Source organism: Colias croceus, chromosome 7 (assembly GCF_905220415.1).
Source record: "Colias croceus chromosome 7, ilColCroc2.1".
NCBI classification, from domain to species: domain Eukaryota; kingdom Metazoa; phylum Arthropoda; class Insecta; order Lepidoptera; family Pieridae; genus Colias; species Colias croceus.
In genome coordinates this window covers 9,871,577-9,888,367 of record NC_059543.1, presented here as the reverse complement: position 1 = coordinate 9,888,367, position 16,791 = coordinate 9,871,577, and the positions used below count along the sequence as shown (strand labels likewise).

The 16,791-nt window shown below is 31.2% G+C and overlaps 1 protein-coding gene across 1 annotated transcript; it reads left to right on the top strand.

Moving 5' to 3' along the window:
* Nucleotides 1–1,150: 1,150 nt before the first annotated feature.
* Nucleotides 1,151–2,449, top strand: LOC123693159 (aquaporin-4-like). The gene has a single exon (XM_045638129.1). It carries the CDS (start codon nt 1,423–1,425, stop codon nt 2,188–2,190), a length of 768 nt encoding a protein of 255 aa, XP_045494085.1. The 5' UTR covers nt 1,151–1,422; the 3' UTR covers nt 2,191–2,449.
* Nucleotides 2,450–16,791: the final 14,342 nt, after the last annotated feature.

The window sequence follows — 16,791 nt, the reverse complement described above, 5'->3', positions numbered from 1 at the left end:
ACCTTATAAAAATGTATAAAATGTTTATCTACGCATTTCTTTCAGCCTACAATAGACCTGAAGTTCATGATAAAACTATTTTTATGTATTATAATAATTAAAAAGGTTAATAACGTATTTAATTATCTTTTTGTAGACAATAAAATGATCATGTGATAAGATAATCCACTTAATTGTAGGAATTTTTTGTTAAGATTCAAAGTACAAAGAAACAAAGCAGCCAGGATTTTGAAATGGGTCTTAAGTCATCATTACCTAGTACTACTGTAGTTGTATTATATACTAGTAGAGTTCGTATGCCATCAAAAGCTAAAGAATATTCAATATTTGCAACATTTTTTGAATTTTTGACTGATGTTCCGCACAAATTGGTGATGTTATATGTCTTTTAAGATTATAATGTAGACTCAACTCAATTTTATTAAATTGGTCCAATTGTTTTTGAGAGCAATTGTTTAACAATTGTAAGTTTTGTAAGTAACATCCAATTTATAAAATATTGCTTTAATTTTTTGAATTACTTATTCAGGGGATGTTTTCAAAATTTCTACGCAGTGTTGGTCGTTTTACATCACTAGTTTTTTCATTTTCCGCACGTATAACAAATAAAAGTATGATATATTATTATAATTATTTCCTGTAGACCTTTTCGCGGGAATTGTCGACCCTTTCTTGCAAGACGTGTGCGGGGACCGTCGGCGAGTTGCTAATACCCTTTTGACGACTAGTGTAGGTACATATGTGACATGGCCCTGAGCTTGATAGAATTCTTATAAAATAAATGTGATATGTACTTCATTAATTTTTCGCTGATATGTAGGTCAATCATGCTTCTAGGTCAATGTTAAACAGAAATACGGTTAAAATGATACTTATGTAATATGTAATAAAAAACGAAATACCTTACAAACGGCAAATAAAATAAATTTATAGTAGCTACCATACTAATTACTTAATTAGGATCACAATAAGTTATCTACTTAATTTTTAATGCAGATAAGGGAGCCATAACAAGTGTTAATTTCACTTTTATCATCCTTTTAAACGTGATAACGTGTTTATAGCATCATAAAGGTATAACTAATTAAATACATCAAAATGTTACTGGAAATATTAAATTAGTATTACCAGAGTTGCGTGCCGAGGTTTATATTGCGTGCAATAATTACGTTGTATTTGTGGAGATTAATTTTCAAAACCAATATATGTCATTCATACTTTCGCAAGATGATAAGCGAACTTTGCCTTTATTATTTAATTCCTAAGCGTTCCTTGAAATAATGCGAGCGGCAATATTTATGTTTTGTGCGCTGAGAGATACTGACGCGCGCGCTCCGTTCGAGAGCGATCGTTTTTCGACGTACCTGACTATGTGGAGCTTATAAATTGAAGTGGACAGTGTTGTTATATTTAATTAAAAAAATGACTAACTTAAGCGGCACGCAAATAGTAAACGTTATAAGTGATGTTACAAATGAAAAATTGAAACCGTCTACTATTAATGTTGCGGTCAAGTGGTGGACGTTGCAATGGAAGGCGGTCCTGTCAGAATTCGTCTCCACTCTCCTGCTGATATTCCTCGGATGTATGACATGCATTCCGCTCAAGGGATTTGAGGTACAACCTCCCATGTATTCGCCGATTGGATTCGGATTGGTCGTTCTATTCAACATAACCGCTTTTGGCCACATATCTGGGGCACATATGAACCCGTCAGTCACTTTAACAGCAGTGATTTGGGGTAAAATGTCTGTAGCTCTCGGAATAGGATACGTAATAGCTCAGTGTCTCGGCGCAATCGTAGGATATGGTCTATTAATTGTAGTTTCTCCAATCGATTTAGTGCCAGGAGCGATATGCACGACGCAACCTCATATAGGACAAGAGCCGTACCAAGCACTCATTGTTGAAATAATGTTATCAGCAGCGTTAGGCTTTATTAACTGTGCAGTCTGGGATCCATTAAATGAGGACAAAAGTGAAGCCAATTCGTTGAAGTTTGGTTTTACGATTGCAGCATTTTCTATGGCGGGTGGACCTCTGACTGGAGCGAGCATGAACCCAGCGAGGACGCTGGGGCCATCCCTTTGGACGAACAACTGGAACACACACTGGATATACTGGGTGGGCCCCTTGGTGGGAGGTGCCTTTGCCGGATTATTTTATAAGATAATTTGGTTAAAGAATTAAAAGTCTGGTGATACGTGATAAGTGGGATATAAGTTGTAGATCTTATCAAAATAAAAAATAATTTGGAACGATTAATTAGCTCAAACATGATGGAATATGTATCGCGCTGATATCTTTGTGTGAATGTGAGTTAAATCAATAAATGGAAGACATTAGAAATACATATTAAAGGATTGTATTAGGTAATAACTGTGATAATAATTTTGTATTTTAAGTAGTTCAAAATGCGGAAGTTTGCATTCAACTATTCCCCAAGTGAAATTTTATAATATCTTAAGCTCAGTTAAAAAATATGTACATGCAAATTATTATTTCATTTCACATTCTCATATAATTCAAATTCATAAAATGATTAATTTATTTGCTTAAATAAATGTTAACTATTAATTAAACGAACGTACCTACCGATCACAAAACAGGTTTGTCCCGAAATGTTCTAATTAAATGCGCAAATACGTAACAATTGGTTAATAACTAATCAAAAAAAAAATAATGACTTGCTAAATAATTGATTATCATTAGATATTAAAGTAGTTGCTAAATTGAATATCATTAGATATTAAAGTACTAAGTTAGAAGGTCAATAAATATGTCGGTATTAATAATGCAGGTGATTACAAAATTCTTAGGACATCGATGGAGTAAGCACGTCCTTGCGATCGCCTGACCTATAGATAATCAATTCAATTCTAACATCCCATTATTGTTGTGATTCCACGGAATTATTGTTATCTATTTTCTAAATAAAATTGCATTTTGAAAGATGTAGGAAGTTCGATTGCAGCAACTTTGATAGCTTGTGACCAGTACTTGTAGTCTCGACACATTAATCGACATCGATGTCGACCGAAATCGGTCGGTAACTAACGATTTTCAGTATCTATAGTATGGACCTAAAAAATTTAGTGTTGTTTTTCCAAGAAATTTACCTTGATATTATGGAATATATAGTAAATTAAAATTAGTTACATAAATTTTTCGCATTATTACAAATACAATTGCATATGAAAAAAGCACATGTTATGCACAAAAAACATGGCAGTTAATTTAATTTTAATCAAATTCGATATTTTTTTATATCAATCGTTTAATTAATGTTCTATTTATTACATATTCATGGAATCCAAAATTCCATCTATGGCAATCTCTATATTTACTTTTTTGACATTTGACATCAATCAATCAAAATAAATATAAATTTTGTATTTTCAAGAGGATTTAATTTTTAATTATATTCTTAAAAATCCTATAAATCTATTAGATAACAAATGTCCTAAGAAAATATCAATCTGCGTTATGTTTTTATATAGTTAAAGCTATTAGTTTTAGTTTAGTAATATTTCGTTATTTGTGAAGTGCAATAACATTCTAATCAAAAGACTCTAAAAGCTCTACAAGATAATTTTGCTCAATTCGAAGCCTTTCGAAAAATCTTTAAGACATCATATAAACGGACGGAACTAAAACTAAAGACGGAACGGATAATTTGTATCACTTGTATTTTTAGCTTGTCTTATTATACAATCATATTATGTGCATCATTGTAGGTATATTTTATTACGGTTAATAAGCAAAGGATGAATATACGCAATTGATTTACTTAAATATAAATATTAATTTTTATTAAACATAAATATTTATCTATAAATTTTATATTTTACAGATGTACAAGTTACTAGAATTATGTTGGTGAGAGATGATGGTTTTGAGCCAAATTTTCAACTACGCTATTATAAACTATTAAATTAAATTTTTCTAATAAAATTGGATCGTTTTTATTTTATTTGTATTCATCTGTATAATTTTATTATCTTAGAAGTTCAGAAAGAAATTTATCGAATATTTTGGCTGAATAAATGCAGATAGCAGTAAACTATTCTAATATTTATATAATATAAGTAATATAAGAGGCTTCTTAACATCTATAATATAAAAATGAATCCCAAAATGTGTTGGTAAGCGCATAACTTTAGAACAGCTGAACCTATTTCTTTAATTCTTTTTTTATTATATTCCTTGAAGTACGAGGATGGTTCTTATGTAAAGAAAACGTGAATATGTACCACGGGCGAAGCCGGGGCGGACCGCTAGTTTTCAATAAAATTTTGAAACCATCTTAAAAATAAAACATTATTTGTGTATTTTATTTTAATTGCAATAACATTAAATAAGAGAAAAAATTATTGCGTTTAATCATATAGCATCGGAAGTGTGAAATATCTTTTTTATTATAAAACTAGCTTCCGCCCGCGATTCCGTCCGCGCGGAAAAATTAAGAAAAATTAAGATTTCTTTTTTCTACGTATTTTTCCGGGATAAAAAGTATCCTATTTTATGCCCAGGATAATAAGGTATAATTATACCAAATTTCATCGAAATCGAACCGTTAGTTTTTATGTGATGCCTTCACATACAGACAGACAGACAGAAAGACAGACAAATATTTTTTTAATCACATATTTGGGTTTGGTATCGATCCAGTAACACCCCCTGCTATTTATTTTTTCAATATTTGCAATGTACAGAATTGAACCTTCTACAGATTTATTATATGTATATAGATTATAATAATCTATAATTTTTCCGATATTTTCAACCGTATCTACAAACCCACACAAACCGTAAGGCCCTTCTCCCATTACAATACGCACAGGCGATTCAAGTATCCTGCAAGTCTCGGAGACTAGTCGCCGCGGACTAACTCACATTATCACATACATTTGTATGTAGGCTCGCACACTACGCTATCGGTATCCTACACGTCCGCGACTAGCATCGCACGACTCACCGTGTTGGTCGCTTTTGCGTCACGTCTCCCGCGTATCTCTTCGGTAGAAAAATAAAAATTTCTAATCATCATGAGTTGTAGTTCTCGTGCGGCTACAAATCTCTACAATTTATTTTTATTTCAATATATGGATGAATCCAGTACTTCCTACTCTTATGTTGCCGTCTTCTATTTCTATAAAAAAGAAAAACTGCAAGAGCTTCTTCGTCACTGGAATCGCTGATTTCTCGACATAACGACCTAACTGTTGTTACAATAAATAAATGAATTATTATTATTATTATATAACGTCCGCCCACAAAAACGAGGCGCAATAACGATGTCATTTTTCAGTCGCATAATATGCGATCATCGGGTAGCGAGCAAATCTAGTATTCTACTCGAGTATCGTACCTATTCTAGAATTATCGTAATGGGAGAAGGGCTTTAGTTATCGAGATCTTGTCGAGATCAAAACGTCGGTATCATAACGATTGACAATGTCAAAGTATAATTTGTTTTGACAACATTCGAATGTGTTGCAAAGAAATGATTTTCCAAATCCATGAAATCTATATTTTATTTATTGTTCATATATCTACGGAATTGAAATAATGATGTTATTAATTTAGATAAAAATGCATTACTACACTGTTATTATTATATAAATATTTTGACGCATAACGGAAAGTTTTGTGAAGAATAAAAATTATAAACAAATATGTATCTATTGTATGCTTCCATCAAATTGGGGAGAGGTATTAAGCGACATCATTTTCATTGCTGAAGACGGGTCTATAAATTAGTTGTCGGTAATTACCGACTAATGTGTCGAGACTACAGGGGCAGAGCGCCGAGACGAACGTCAAAACGCCAAGGAATAGAATACGCTATCGATAGAAATTGACATAAGCGTATGATGTTTTGACTAAGGATTCGGTCACCCTACCAACGACAACGACGACCACCAAGAAAATTTTCATCCAGTCGCAATTAAATAAAATTGTGCAAAACACAATTAAACATGAAATTTAAGAATTTCCTGTCGTATTGGTGTTTGGAAAAAAAAATTGAGATCAATGGATAAACAAACAGGTTTTTCATAGAAACGGTGGCTCCTAGAAAAAAATGTATTTAACCTTTTTTATAGATAATTAGATATTCTACAATTTTGGTTCAGGTGATTGTATGATAAACTTACCATCTCGGCGAAAGTCGCAAAAAAACCCTATTTTTTTATTAATTGACCTCGAATTTTTTTATTTCCGAGTACTAGAATGACGGGAGATTTTAATATTGATTTTGAACAAATTTCGGCAAGATTGGGATTTTGGTCGTGGTCGTCGTCGTCTTTGGTAGTGTGACCGAACCATTACCAAAATGTCATGAGCTTATGTCAATAATTAGCGTTAGCAGTTTCTATTCCATGGCGTTACGTACGTTTGTCTAAAGGCCAAGGTGTAATTGGAATAACATTAATTAAATATTATGCATTGTATTTTATATTGATTTAATAAAATGTTTTTATAATATTTTTTTAGTTGCTGTACCTACTTACCCCGACAAAAAATCTATCATCTTATTTATGTCATCGTTTAACATAACATTTAAATAAAAAGCAGAAAAACAGAAACTGTAAAAAATATTGGTTAAGTATAGAGAATTCAACTGAAATATGTTTGTTTCTACGTTTAACAGAAAATTACAAAATAAGGTATCGATGACGTGTGGTTTGTGATTATCTAATAATTATCTTGTAATTAAGGTTACCTACATCAATACTGTATTAATTCTATTAATGAATTATAAGTATATACAGAGTGTTTATTATATTATACGCATTATTACTCTACAAAATCAGTTTTATTTGAACAAGTGAAATCCAAACACTACCGTAAATATTATAACGTAATATCCCAATTATATTATATACATTTTACCGATGTAGTACATATTACATTCATGATTAAATAATAGATGTAACACATATCAAAATATATAGAAATTATAATTAGGTTTTTTTTACACTAGGTACTTACTGTATTTTTATCCTAATAGTGTTTTCAATAATACGTAGAGAAATTTTTAATCAATTAAAAGTGATATTAACTATAAATATCTGCTAATGGACAGGCATATTAATAAAAGAAAGTCTTATAAGTCTCTCGTGATTTTTCAAACTTGTTATCTAGTCAAACCGGTGACTGCAGTTTGTTTTCAATTGTAGCATATTGTGGGTTTTTTCGATACACGTATTTGTTATAGATATCTTATCGTATCTATACTCGAAAATAACATGATTTTAAGTGGATATGTGACACTTCGCAATGTTTATCCGAAACATAAACGTAGATTCCAATTACATTGCTCTCCAGTGTGTAGTTGTATGAGAAAATTACTTTTCTCTAATGGCTAAGCGTACAGATATTTGTTTTGAATACTAGGAAACTTAGAGAGTATACATTTGTGATAATGAATCCTAAACTTTATGTAGCACTAGCTGCTCCGCGCGGTTTCACCCCCGTGGCTTCACTTCTGTTGGTAGTAGCTTGGCGGTCTATAGCCTATAGCCTTCCTCGATAAATGGGCTATCTAACACCAAATTTTTTTTCAAATCGGACCAGTAGTTCCCGAGATTAGCGAGTTAAAACCAACAAACTCTTCAGATTTATAATATTAGTATAGATTAGCTCGTGTAAAGATTAATTGTTAAAAGCAGATGTGGCGTGCACGTAATTGAAATATATTGCTACTTACCCCTTACTTACTTACTATACGGAGAACAGCATAAGCCAGTTCAAAGTAAAAATATTTACACATAACGTAAAAGCGCTTTGCTGTACGGAGATGCTTGAGAGAGGTATGAAAAGATTAAATAGCATCATAGCGGTTGCTTAGTATTTTTTACTTTAAAAATCTCTTTCATATAGTGTACCTATTGGCTAGTTATACCTAGTGTATTATTATTAGTCTGTGGTTATTCGGTAAATTTGTAGTAAATTAAAATTTCAAACATATGATGAATGGATAGTATATAAATATACTATCAATTCAAAGATCTTCGTGATAATGGCTTCAGCCGATAAGTTCAGCCACTCCTCCTTTGAAACGAGCCAAATTTAAAACATTACTAAGAACTATAAAGTTTTAGGTCCAGCAAAGACGGAGGAATAATAAAATGGGACAAAACAGATCAATTTTCTTATTACCCATCGCTTACTGAACTATAAATAAATGGTATTTTGAATGCTTAGCAGCAATATATAACGCCTATTTATTTGTATTATTTTCCCGTTATCATTTTTATATAATTTGAGCTTATATTTCGGTTCTGAAATTTCATTAATGTTCCTAAATTTTATTAATGTTTCATGATATAAAGTTTTTAATTTTTGGCTCTCAAAAATTAATTGGAACTAAGTTTGAATTTTTGTCGTCGCTTTTGTTCGTATAACTAACTATATTAAAAAAAAGATCAAAGAGTTACTTTGAATTCATTTTGCTTGACTCATCAACAGGCGATGGCGAGATATGATTTCTCTTGGAAAGTTGTGCTCTAAAAATAATAATGCAATTTAATAGAAATAATATTCATTTGATTAGTTTATTTCTATTTATATTTTTTTTAATCAAAGTCAGTGTCTTGTCTAGCACTACGATAGAGATAGAGGTAAAAATAACAATTGTTTTTTTTGGTTTGCCAACAACGTAAAAGTAAAGAAAATATTTTCTTATAACATCTTTTGAAACAAGATCTATTTTCATGATTTGACTTTCAAAATATGTACGTAAGGGTTTTCACATGAGTTTTCTTCTCTGAATGCCATTTAAGTCTATGTAAAATGTGATAAAATTGTGTTTTTTTTATTACATTTGAGTTTGTGTTGTATTTCAATCAGAATCGAAGTGAGGATTCTCTAGGTTACCCTCTATTGCCAACCATTGCGCTAAAGGGTTGGTTGGGCAAATTATAACCAAAAAAATGTGTGATGAAGTGTCAATTTATTTTTAACAAATGCCTTTTTAAGTAGCTTCTGCAAAAAAGTATGGTTATATTTTTGGTCGGGTTCAGATCGGGTTCTTCAGGTGGTTTACAAAATATTTTTTCCTGTTATGCCTAGTTTATATTAAATTAATAACTAATAGATGTATAATTGTTGTATATTCAAATCGTTAATGATGTTGTTGTTTGTTATATAATTCGGTTACAAACAGATTAAGGAAAATTCTAAGCAAATTTATCATTAATTTACGTACCAAAATTTATTTATGAATTAATATAAATTTTGGTCACGTACGTTTATTATACCGATAATGTTGACAAATTTATCATTAATTTTTTCAATTAATATTAATCTTGGTCACGTACGTTTAATATACCGATAAAGTTAAGCCGAGAGTCATTTATCATGGTGTTTAATACGAAAGATATTTCGGAGCACTTTGTTGTTTATCGCAAGCCTTTATTATGTAGATTGTCAATATGAAAACTACGCCCTAGTCAATTGTTATCCATTTGGATATATCCATATAGGTATTTACCTATACGACAAAACTATATCTACTTAAATTTAGTACGATGAAGCATTTTTCGCTTTTATTGATATTCGCAAAATAATAATTTTCATTTCATTATATTTTCAAGTAGTCTGCGATTGAATTTTATCATTTTCGATTTATAGCTTTCAAAGGATATCTACATTAAAATTTATCGTGTTTATTTGTGTTCAAGAGGATCTAAGCTGTGACACGCGCAGATTGACAGATAAAAACATTGATCCTAAAAAGTGTCTATTTCCTATATTGTATTTCACTTGTGAACGGGTGGACAGATTTGGAAAATTTTTTTTTAATGTTATTTACATATATAAATTTTAAAGAAAGCAAGAGAAAAGCATTTGAATGCTACAAAAACTAAATATCAATTGTTATTTACAGTGTGACACAGATAGGTTATTATGAAAATTCGTATTGAAACTGCTTCTTCGCTAAACCACTGTAACGTTGAACGTTTGAAAATATAATTGATTAAAAAGTGGTGCACTATGAATAATGTATTTTCTAAGTAAAATATTTCACAGCATGTTACAGGCGTATAGGCACGAACGGGGTTTTAGTCGTCTGTAAACCACATTCCGGTAAAATGTTTGAACAACGTTAGGTGGAATAACTCTTGATATATAGCGCTACATTTTTTTTTATTCAAATAATTGACTAATATTTTTTTTTTCAAAATAAATGAATACCTATACAATATACCCAGAACGCGAATGTCTAAAAAAGGAAAAGGTAAAAGGTTAGTAAGTATTTATTTCCTTTCTGCATCATGTAAATATAATATGTTTTTCACGAGACAAAGTTGGTCTTTACTAATTACTAGCAATTATTTTTGTTTTCTCCTGGGTTCAAGTAAAAATCCATACTAATATTATAAATGTGAAAGTAACTCTGTCTGTCTGTCTGTCTGTTACTCAATCACGCCTTAACTACTGAACCAATTTGCATGAAATTTGGTATAGAGATATTTTGATACCCGAGAAAGGACATAGGCTACTTTTTACCCCGGGAAATAGGATAGGTTTTATCCCGGAAATCCCACGGGAACGGAAACTATGCGGGTTTTTCTTTGACTGCGCGGGCGAAGCTGCGGGTGAAAAGTTAGTTCAATATATATAGCTCAAGTTGTATTGGTGCATAAGCTACAAAATTGTTCCTATAATCCATTTTTACTTGCTGTGTGTTCTCGTCTGTGAATGGCGTTCATTTAACTGGTAAATACGTATTTTTAAATCTTGTTGCTTCCGCTTTGCCCATACATTATGATTATGATTTTCCTATGTTAACCTTCTATCAGAGAAAATTACTAAATATTTTGCATTGTTATCATGAGAAAATTTGTTATAATCATGCACATAAAAAATCCTTCGTCGCTTTGGTATTCCTACAAATAAATATAAAATTCAATTTAAAATTGAGTAGGTAATGTTAATTTGTGGATAGATCAGTTGATGAAGCAGACAGAAAATTTATCTGTGTTCACACCTACACTAATATTTACCGCGTACTGTATTTATAACTGTCTTTATTTTAATCCTTATTATACATTGATGGTATATTTTTATTTGCGACTACGATGGCAGGCCATTTTCCATGTTCCATGTAAAACCCTTGGCGGGATTGTCAAACGGAATCCAGCGGATTGATATCTCAGATCCGACCCTTGTCAGATTTATAACGATCTCGTCCTCGTCAGTAACTTTATATATTGCGTTTCGAGTTTACACTTTGTATATTCGCTTAAGATATTGATGACTAAGTCGTTTATTAGAATTTGGGGGTTGCAATTTTAATTCGTAGGAGTTGGATATCGTTTTATAGGGAAAATGATGAGTTAAAAGGTTTTATTGTTAATTTTAAAAGGTAGATGTTATCCATTTCCTAATACATATTTAACTAGACTTACCGATATGGTCACAGACTTTAGTTTCTTCAATTAATTTTTGCATTCTTTGTATAATTCTGTAACATGAATAGTAAATATTTATTTTTACCCTATTTTATTCGGTAATGACACAAAAACAACTATAAATGGGTGTGGTGTGTTAACATAACGTGACTAAATATTGTAATTATTCAGTTGATCTACTATAAAGAGGTACCTATAACATAAATTATCGTGCGTTGGCTACTCTCGCATATAATCGATATAAAAAAAACAATTTGATTAGATGTTTTCCTATAAGTACATAATTAAGAAAGTTTAAAATAACAACTGAAAAACACGAGGAATCAATTGTTGTTGGTTTTGTGCTACAAAGAAGTATCTTTGTAGTAACTTATTTTTCATTTTCATAAAGTTATAACATCATCCTTGTCTTTGTCCTATTATATTTTCAGGATTTCGTAAAAAATATTAGGTACAAATTTGAACATCGTTAAGCAAAACATTCCTATGACAATAATATGGAAAAACACCGTTTGTTATTAATATTACATATGTCTATTGTATGAGACAATTCCATTATCGTTACCAACATAATTAAACCAAATACGCGGTTTTTGAAACGTATATTAATTATATAATAAAATACTTTTAAATCTCCGCTCATTTGAGGTTCGCACACAACCGTATTATTTATGTACATGGTTAAGAGACTGTTATTTAATAATTGTTAACATGTGTGAAAAATATATGTTAATCGACGAACACATATTTTAATGACTCCCTGGTAGACGCTATGACGCCTATAATTTTGCTATTAATGACTCTTTAGTTACTGCTTTAAACGTTATTTTATGGAAAGATCCTGGGTTTGCAATCTAGTGGTAAAATCACATTATCTATATTAATATAATAAAGCTGGAGAGTTTGTTTGTTTGTTTGAATGCGCTAATCTAGATAGCCCATTTATTGAGGAAGGCTATAGGTATATCATCACGCTAAGACCAACAGGAGCGGAGCCACGAGGGTGAAACCGCGGGGCGCAGCTAGTTAGGGGATATATAAATTGACACCATTTTTTTTCAATAATCGTAAAGATAATCCATCAGTGAATTTATTTATTGACGCATTTATCCCATACACAAGAAGAAGGGGAACTTCACTTGAACGTTAAGTTCATTGCAGGCGTTGCTTTGCTCTACTTACTTTTCATCTAAGTACCTACTTTACTTTAAAAATTAAAACAGTTGCTATATAAAAGTTAGATCTTTATGGTTTCAAATAGAGATATAGCAAAGCGTTTGGGATCAACGGATAAGCGTCCATTAACCGTGTGGTTCGCTTCTGTAGATGCAGCATGCACTGCCTCGCTAAATGGAGCGGCTTATCTCTCGGATTTTTTTTTTTTTTTTTTTTTGTATGGTGTTTCTCAATGTTAGCCAGAAGGGCTACTACATTTTAACGCGGACGCGGGGGTGAACTGAAGGTTCACCCTGGTAGCGACATGCACAAGGGAGTCCCCCCTTGACGGGGACCACGAACCTCGGCTTGAGCTGTCGCTTGAGTGGAGGAGGCCAGAAGGGCCCTAATCGGACGGGGTCTCTCGGATTCAATACCATCGTTTGTACCTTTGCTTAGATTGGTAAGTTTGTGGTAAGTATTGTGGGGGAAAGGGAATTTGGTATAAGGGATAAATTAAAAAGAATGTAATATTTCTTATGGCAAAGGGTAACAATAACGAGCAACAAAAAAAAAAAAGCATCGTTCACAAATTTGCCATATCATTTTATTTTTGAAATATTATGTACATACGGAAAAACAACATAACAATATATCTATGTATCCAGAGTCTAGATGCTTCGGTACATTCTGTCAACATCTATAACGTATTTAAAAATACAACAAACAAAAATACTTTATTGTGCACCACATAATATAAGGACACAATACAAAATAACTATGGTTCAAAAATTACTTTGGTTTTTTACAAAGACAAAATTAGACATTGAATCCTAAATGTCTCTCTAAAAATATCCAAACCTAAAAATCTAATTAATCATAGTTAGATATTTTTCAAAAATTCGTTTATTATTCCGCCTTGAGAAAATTGTTGAATACAGACATTTTTAATTACTTAGCTGTTCATAGAATGTGGAAGATAACAACAGCGCTTAATGACTTCGCTTTGAAATCACCTGCTCCTGAATGGGACCGTTCACAGATCAAGATTTATCTTTTCTTAACAATATATTATAATCATTAGACATATATTTTTATTTTGGCTTGGAAGTACAAAACATTATGTGAACAAATCCAAAAGTAAAGTATTATAATTATTATAACAAGAAGGTAAACTATTATGTTCGATTTATTTGTTGTTTGTTTCTAAGGTTATCTCGGATCATCTAGAATGGAATTTTCCATCACAGCCTATAAGAGAGATAATGCAATTAAATATGTAGTTGAATATTTGTGTTAATTTGTTTATTTATGTTCGGATGTTGTGAGGAACGTCATCTAGTACCAAACATATCAATTAAAATTATGAAAACCGAATCCTCACTGGGATCAGATCGGGAGTTGCTATTTGAAAAAAAAGAAGAAAAAATGGAAATTCTAATAAAGCGTATAATAATATCTATACCTATCTACGCCATTTTAACAATTTATCGAACCAGTCAAACACATCCATATTGTCCTTGACATTATCGTCGAATCAATAGTCGACTGACAAAATATTCAAATCTCAGCAACGAAAAATTAATGTTCCATACTTGGTATTGTATTTATGTGAAGAACAACTCTAAGCGTATTGATTGTGGTACTGAATAAATTCTGGTGCCGAATTTGAGACGTTTATCCGTTCAGAAATCGATAGGCGCGCTTTGTATAAGTTGCAAACAATGTAAAACTCTTAACAAGATCCCAACCGTGCCTTTTCGTACGAATTGCCAGTATTTGAGAAAAACGGCTGTCGTTCCCCTTGATAGGGTAGATTTACTATATGGATGCTGTGCTTATCAATTCTTTGGTCTTATCGAAGAAAAATATCTAGGAAAATAATGTTTGAATAAGTTGGTTGATACTTTTCTATTGGTAGTTAGATTTGAACTATTGGTAAGATTTATCTTAATTCTTAGCTTTATTAAATATAGTTATTATTATTCGTAATACATGCGGATTATTTTAATACTGTTGCAAACATAGAGACAGTGGATAAGTAAAAAACATCGCTTTATGAACGGTATTATTTACATGAATTTATATTTTAACTGTGAACCGTGCCAATCGTTCTTATGTTATGTTATCTTATAATTTGCTATATCCGTTTCATCCCTATGATAAAAATATAACAAGCTATCGGGTCAGGAGCGAAATAAAGTAATACGTAAAAAGTCAAAATATTTAGATATTAAACACGAAGCAGGAAACACAAACAATTCAAAGGACTTAGGTCTAAAATAGCTCCGGGAAACCTGCAAAACTCGTAAATTGAAACAAAACAGTGAGACGGCCGCGGCGTTCCTGCGACAAATTGCGTTAACGGATTATTATATAAGTTAATTTTGTTTTGCTGATGATTTTACGATATTCTAGAGCCGTCTTTCTCAAACTCATTAGAAACGTATTTATTTTATCTTTCAAATATATTATATGCAAATGTGTTTTGAGCAAATGTTAATTTATTGTTCTATTCCAAATCGGATTATACATTATGGCTATGGATTGTGTGATTTTAATTAATACACCTACTGTATATATATACCTATACCTTTATGATTTATATATTTTTGCAATCTTTTTATTTCTTAACAAATCTCGTTTTGTGGTTATTTTCGCTTATTGGAAAGAAAATGAAACAAATAGCTTAGAATGACACAGACGGTTGTAAATACATACATAAGTAGATTTATAATAATTATGTTATACAAAATTCAAAACTTTAAAAAAATCTGCCTGCCTCTTACCCATGGAGGACATGAGAATTCATTTTTATTTAGATTGATTTTGTTTTCGTATTAATTACAATTTTTTTCTAAATGTCTGTTCAAAGTTTCAAACAAAGGTATAACGTTTAAAACTTTTACTTTTACTTTTTTTTTAAAACTTTACTTTTAAATTACAGTTCGTAGCTTATAAATTATACTCCAATATATTTTACTTGTTTATCATAAAGCAACATTGTTCCTTTGAAAAAAATATGGATACAGATATGTATAAAGAAGAAGAATAAAGTCCGAATGTAGGTATTTATATTTCTCTTTATGTTGCGGAAGCATTCGCTCCGACTTTATCGAATTGTTGATGAAAAAATGCCTTACGCCTGTGAAGTAAGCGAAATTGAGTTTTGCGTTTTGCTCTTTTACAACGGAATGCTCAAGCTGATACGTTCATTTGTATTTCAATTCTGCTGAGAAAAATACGATGCATCTGACTATTCGTTAATAATTTCATACTTGTCATCGTTTACAACAAAGCAGATTGTACGCCATTTCGCGGTATTGTTTCTTGTGCGTTTTAATAAATTATTTTATGTCTTTTGTTCAACTCGTTTCACTAAACGCTTATTCCGGTAAACAATAAAAGCAAACTGGTTTAATCTCTCTTTTCCAGGTAATATTTAGAGTGAATTTAATTTATCGCCTGTACATAGCGCGTCGGTTCGAGCAACGATTTGCATATTTATACGAGCCAGGCTTTTAAAATTGTTTTTTTGAAATAAAACTATTTAACACTATGCATAGGCGGGTTAATTTTATTTACCAACTGCAAATATATTATTTTTGTATCATTTTAGTTTGCTCAATACTTCAGGACTCTTTGAGAATTTATTCGTTATTCATGTTATATTACACGATATTTGGTTATATTAAAAAAAAAATATATATAAATCGTATTAATTTTATTTCTCCAAATCTCCTATGTGTGATAAAAATGTTCCCTCTGAAATCTTTTTCACCGAAGTACGAATCAATGACGTGATTTTTCTTTTTTCATGCTTATAGATAATTTATGAGCTAAAGAATGGTGGTAATTCTTTATCCTAGAAAATGTTCCTTTCGTACGGCCAGTATTTTTATTGAAAATAGGACCCCATTTTTTGAGGGGAACTACGGGAGCTACGAGCTACGGGAACTACGAGAACTAGGCTAGTTAATAGAGCTGCTAGCATTTGTTTTATAAACCGATTTTTTTTCATCCATTTCTTACTATCGCTCTGTATTTTTAACCAAATTGACATACATATATGGAACCAAGTAGCAAGTGAATCAATTTTATTAACATATGTATTGTACCTACTACATTATGAATTATGTTACTAAAATAATGTTAAAGTACTAGCTTTCCGCTTTAATTAACTAAAAATTTATTAAAATGGCAAATAAATTAA